The 6,151-nt window shown below is 59.4% G+C and overlaps 1 protein-coding gene across 1 annotated transcript; it reads right to left on the bottom strand.

Moving 5' to 3' along the window:
• Positions 1–4,989: 4,989 nt before the first annotated feature.
• Positions 4,990–5,922, bottom strand: LOC135999427 (olfactory receptor 14A16-like). The gene has a single exon (XM_065652983.1). The coding sequence runs from the start codon at positions 5,920–5,922 to the stop codon at positions 4,990–4,992; it is 933 nt and encodes a 310-aa protein (XP_065509055.1).
• Between the last annotated feature and the right edge of the window lie 229 nt (positions 5,923–6,151).

Genomic DNA, 6,151 nt, shown 5'->3' with positions numbered 1-6,151 from the left:
CGGTGGCCACTGTCACCCGGTTGGCGGCCTCCCCGCCCTGGGTCACCTGTGGGGACAGGGACGTGGTGAGGGGGGGATGGCGTGGGGGGCAGGGGGATGTGGTGAAGGGGAGACATGGAGGGGGGGCCGTGGGAGGTCGCGGTTGTGGGGACAGGCTGGGGGGGACAGGGCCGGAGATGAGGGGACATGGAGGGAGGGGACAGGGGCAGCGGTGAGGGGACACAGGCAGGGGAGGCAGGGACATGGCTGAGGGGGCACAGGGTGGGGGACGGGGCCAGAACTCAGGGGACACAGGTTGGGGGACACAGCCCCGTGGCTGAGAGGACACAGGTTGGGGGACACAGTCCCATTGCTGAGGGGACAAGTCGGGGACACGGCCCCGTGGCTGAGGGGACAAGTGGGGGACACGGCCCTGAGGTTGAGGGGACACAGGTTGGGGGACACGGCCCTGTGGCTGAGGGGACAAGTGGGGGACAGGGCCAGAACTGAGGGGACACAGGTTGGGGGACAGGGCCCTGTTGCTGAGAGGACACATTCCCGTTGCTGAGAGGACAAGTGGGGGACAGGGCCAGAACTGAGGGGACACAGGTTTGGGGCACAAGGTCCCGGGGCTCAGGGGACAAGTGGGGGACACGGCCCCAGGGCTGAGGGGACACAGGTTGGGCCAGGACAGGGCCAGAAATGAGGGGACACAGGTTGGGGGACACAGCCCCGTGGCTGAGGGGAAAAGTGGGGGACACAGTCTCGAGGTTGAGGGGATACAGGTTGGGGGACGCGGCCCCATTGTTGAGGGGACAAGTGGGGGATACAGCCCCGTGGCTGAGGGGACAAGTGGGGGACACGGCCCCGGGGCTCAGGGGACAAGTGGGGGACAGGGCCAGAACTGAGGGGACACAGGTTGGGGGACGTGGCCCCATTGTTGAGGAGACAAGTGGGGGACACGGCCCGGAGGTTGAGGGGACACAGGTTGGGGGACACGGCCCTGAGGCTGGGGGACACAGGTTGGGGCCAGGGCCAGAACTGAGGGGACACATTCCCGTTGCTGAGGGGACAAGTGGGGGACACGGCCCCGGGGCTCAGGGGACACGTTTGGGGACACGGCCCCGTTGCTGAGGAGACAAGCGGGGGACATGGCCCCGTGGCTCAGGGGACAAGCGGGGGACATGGCCCCGTTGCTGAGAGGACACACGTTGGAGGACAGGGCCAGAACTGAGGGGACACAGGTTGGGGGACACGGCCCCGGGGCTCAGGGGACCCCGCCGCCCCCCGGGGCCGCCCCTCACGCCCCTCAGCCGCGGGCAGTCGCTCTCCACGAGCGGGCAGGCCCGGCGCTGCCCGGACTCCCCGGGGCAGGGAGCGCGACAGCCGGCCCGGCCGGGGGGCGGCCCCGGGAGGACACGGCCCGGCCGGGGGGCGGCCCGGGAGGACACGGCCCGGCCGGGGGGCGGCCCCGGCGCTGCTGCTGGCGCTGCCGGGGCGGCCTCGGGCTGCGGGGGAGCGGGACGGGCGGGTCCCGCCCGGGATGGCGCCCGGGGGCGCCGGGCCCTGTCCGGAGCCCGGGACGGCCCTGCCGGGGACGTTCGCGGCTCATGAGGGGCCGGGTCCCTCCCTCAGCGGCCCGGCGGCGCTGCCGTGAGCCCGGGCGGGGACGGGCCTGAGGGGGCGGCTTCTGTGCAACGCCGGGCCGGGAGCAGCGGCGAGGAGCCGGTTCGGCTGCCGGCGGCTCGTTAGCAGCCACCGGGGGCCGTGCCCGGGCATCTCGGTAACTGCCGAGGGGCAGCACGGGCGCTCGGAGGCCGTTGATGCTCGTGAGCTGGGCGCGGCGGGCACTCTGCCCATGGGGGCGGGCAGCGGCGCTGAGCGGGCGCTGCTCTGGCTCTGCCGTTCGTGCTCCTGAGGGGTGGGCACGAGTCTGGAGAGCTCGTTGGCTTCCATGGCGGGGGGTGTCCCGTCCCGGACGCCTGGGTCCCCTGCCCGGGGGGGGCGCCCACCCTGGGGTCCCCAGTGTCCCCCCTTGTCCCGGCCGTGACACTGAGGCCTGCGGGCTCAGCCCGACCCTGGGGCGCTGCCTGGAGCTGGGGGAGCCTGGGGGGGACCCCGAGCCGGTCCCCAGCACCCCCGTGTCCCCACGTGCTCCCCGGCCACACACCCGCTGGCACGTTTGCTCCTGGTGCCCACGCTCCCTGTGCACACACCCCCTTGCACACCCATGGCGGGGAGCAGCTGCGGGTTCCCCATCTGCCCCCTCCCAGCCTCCTGGTCCCCTCCCGATGCTGGGGGGGCTGTGACTAATTGGGGGTGAGTTTAATTTGGGGGGCTGTGTTTCATTCCGGAGCTGTATTTAGTTGGAGGGGGCCGTATTTAATTGTGGTCTGTGCTTAACTGGGGGGGCTGTGTTTAATTAGTGAGCTATATTTGATTGCAGGTGGCTGTATTTAATTGTGGGGGGGCCGTATTTAATTGCGGTCTGTGTTTACCTGGGGGGGCTGTGTTTAATTTGGGGGGTGTGTTTAATTAGGGAGCTGTATTTAATTGTGGGGGGCTGTATTTAATCGAGAGCTGTGTTTAACTGGTGGGGCTGTGTTTAATTGGAGGGTGTGTTTAATTAGGGAGCTTTATTTAATTGGAGGGGGCCGTATTTAATTAATTGTTATGAAACCAAAAGAAGCAGCAATTCTGCATTGTAAAGCACACCAATCTGGGCAAACTGATAGTGTTAAAGGAAATCACAAAGCTGATCCAGTAGCAAAAATGGGAGCAAACAAGAAAGTAATGGGAGCATTAATTCCTCAAATGACAATAAATATGGGTGAAAAGCACTCCTCACTGGAACTGCTGTATTTACGTTAACACCTTCTATATCTCCTCCTCTGCCTTTCTTTTTTTTCCCTATTCTCTAGCTATTCTCTTTCCAGAAACCTCTCCAAGGCAAGAATTATTCCAAATCACAGAACGCTTAGGTTTGAAGAGAGCCCTTGTCTCACTCATCTTGTCTCCCTCTCCTGCTCAGGGCAGGGTGAACCAGGGGAGGTTGCTCAAGGCCTCCACCCAGCTTTGCATCATTCTCAAAGGCGCTGAAAGTGTACTGTGTTACATCATAGAACTGGAGAATAAAGACGTTCAACAGTGTTGGCCGAAATGCTGGTCACTGAGAGATGACGCTGGTAACCGTCTGCTCAGAGGACTTTGTACCACTCATGATATTTGGGTTTGATGGTTCAGCCAACTTCCCAGCCAGCATCCACTTCTTGAGCCCCATCAGCACCACTCTGCCCAGAAGCACACCATGGCTGAGGCCTTGCAAACGCCCTGCACACAACATGCCTTTCTTGCCCCTCTCCATTGGGATTCAGCAATTCCTTCCTTGTCCTTCACATTCCTGGAAATGGCTGCAGGAGGACATGTCCCATCCCCTTCCCAGGGAGGGAGGTAGTGTGGCCAGCCTGTTATTCTCCCAGTTCTTAGTCCAGCTCTTCCTGAAGATGGGTTTGAGGTCTGCGTTTCCTAAGGACCCCAGAACCATTCTGGTGTCTATGTCACTTTTGAGAGCACAATCCAGAATCACGGGCAACGGCGACATAGCAGACTGGAGCACTTGCAATGAGCCTGTCCAAGGCAGCTGAGATCAGTCTCACTGGGGTTTGTTCCTGGAGTCACACACAGAAATACCAGGGTTCCGTCAAGCATTGACATCTGAGCTGGCCTCATGGACTCCTTCTGCACCCAGGGATGTTCAGAGACAGAGCCTGTCCCTTTTACACACAGAGGCAGGAGTCACAGTGTCCATCTGGCCTCCTGTTGCCACTCCCAAAGGACAGGAGGCACCTCAGCCCTGTGGTGTGTCACCCTGCTCTGCACTCATCTGAGATGTCCCACGTCATGAGGAATGGACACGGGACCTCAGTTCAAGGAAGCACATCCCAGTGCTGCATTCAGGTGGTTTCCCACGGGATGTTCCTCCCAATATGAAGTGACCTCAAGACCTTGTCTGTGCCACAGGCCTTCAGGGAACCCCAAGGAATAGTTGATGGTGTTTGTGCTCACTCGCGTTCATGTCACCTCACGTACATGATGTGCGTGCTCACATCTCATCTGTACAATACAAACTTGGACTGCTGACCTACTCATTCAGTGTCCCTCCAAGGAGGGAAGAACAACCTCTGTGAGCTGGGGAGGGAGGCCAGTGCTGGAAATGTTGGTTGTGAGGGGCCAGTCCATGATGAATGTCCTGAGACTTCTTCTCAAGGGGTGTCCAGTGCACAGGGGCACAGCCCAGCCCCTGCTCTGCTGGTCCTGCAGGTCTCTGGCAGGAGGCCTGGCTGTGAGAGGACACTGCTAAGTGCCCAGCCCTGCACACACACACTGTGCAGCTGTACCCTGGTGTTTGCATCTGCATGTCACTTCAGCATGTTCTACAGAGAAGCTTGGAAGAAGAGCTAAACCTTCAGGCCCTGCCCATAGGAGATCACCTTCATTATGGAAAGGTTGTTGTGAGGCCAGCTCTGTCACAGCAGTGCCCATGGCCTGTCCCTGCCTGCGCTCACAGGACTGACACACAGCAGGACGGTGACCAGGCTGCCAGAGCACTCAGGCCTTGCACCAACACAAGGGATGAGAAGGAGAGTGTGGGAGTGGAACGAGAACAGCTCTGGAAGGCCAAGCGCTGCTGCTCCCTGGCAGGGCTGCCAGGCTGGACTCTTTTCCCCTCCTCCCATGCACACAGGAACTGTTCCTGCAGCTCCAAACAGGCCTTGCAGGAAGGATATAGTGAAAAACAAGTCACTACAGACACATTTATTTTGTTTAAAGGCAAAGAGAGCATGGCTCCTGATTTACACTAGTGGTTATGAAAGAAAAGCAGACAGAGAATTAGAAAGGAGATGACAACATTATCACAATAAAAAAACAATCAATAACATATAATACAGATGACAGGCTGGATCTCTAATTAGTTACATTACAATTCCTATTCAGAAGCAGACGGGCAGTTTATTGTTTCAGAAAACAGTAAGATATGAGTTTCCACAGGGCATCTTTGAGCTCCTGGTTCCTCATGCTGTAGATGAGGGGGTTCACTGCTGGAGGTACCAATGCGTATAGAACAGACACCACCAGGTCCAGGGATGGGGAGGAGATGGAGGGGGGTTTCAGGTAGGCAAACACGGCAGTGCTGACGAACAGGGAGACCACAGTCAGGTGAGGGAGGCACGTGGAAAAGGCTTTGTGCCGTCCCTGCTCAGAGGGGATCCTCAGCACGGCCCTCAAGATATGCACATAGGACACCACGATGAACACAAAACATAAAAATGCTAAACAGACATTAAGCATGAGGAGCCCAGCTTCCCTGAAGTAGGTGCCTGAGCAGGAGAGCTTGAGGATCTGGGGGATTTCACAGAAGAACTGGTCCAGGGCATTGCCCTTGCACAGTGGCAGTGAAAATGTATTGGCCGTGTGCAGCAGAGCAGTGAGAAACCCAGTGGCCCAGGCAGCTGCTGCCATGTGGACACAAGCTCTGCTGCCCAGGAGGGTCCCGTAGTGCAGGGGTTTGCAGATGGCAACGTAGCGGTCGTAGGACATGACGGTGAGAAGAGAATACTCTGCACCAAACAAGAAACCTAAAAAGAAGACTTGGGCAGCACATCCTGCAAAGGAAATGACCCTGGTATCCCACAGAGAGTTGGCCATGGATTTGGGGACAGTGATGGAGATGGAGCCCAGGTCGAGGAGGGCGAGGTTGAGCAGGAAGAAGTACATGGGGGTGTGGAGGTGCTGGTCACAGGCTATGGTGGTGATGATGAGGCCGTTGCCCAGGAGGGCAGCCAGGTAGATGCCCAGGAAGAGCCAGAAGTGCAAGAGCTGCAGCTCCCGTGTGTCTGTGAACGCCAGGAGGAGGAACTGGGTGATGGAGCTGCTGTTGGACATTTGCTGATGAGCATGGGGCACTGTTACAGGAGCAAAAGACAGTGACAAGTAAGGGGAGACTTCTCTGAGCAAAATCAAAGCCATTGCTTATGCACCCTCCCCCTGCTCCACACCCCTTGTCCTTTTCCAGACCTTCCTTCGGGTCCGTGGCTGAGCCCTGGGTGGTGCTGGCTGGAGGTGCCGTGAGGAGCAGGGCCTGTGCCCGCTGGCTGCCCAGGAGTCAGCCCTG

The sequence above is a fragment of the Caloenas nicobarica genome, chromosome 28 (assembly GCF_036013445.1).
Source record: "Caloenas nicobarica isolate bCalNic1 chromosome 28, bCalNic1.hap1, whole genome shotgun sequence".
Taxonomy (NCBI): Eukaryota; Metazoa; Chordata; class Aves; order Columbiformes; family Columbidae; genus Caloenas; species Caloenas nicobarica.
Note: the sequence above shows the minus strand (reverse complement) of the source record. Positions and strands in the feature narration are given on the sequence as shown.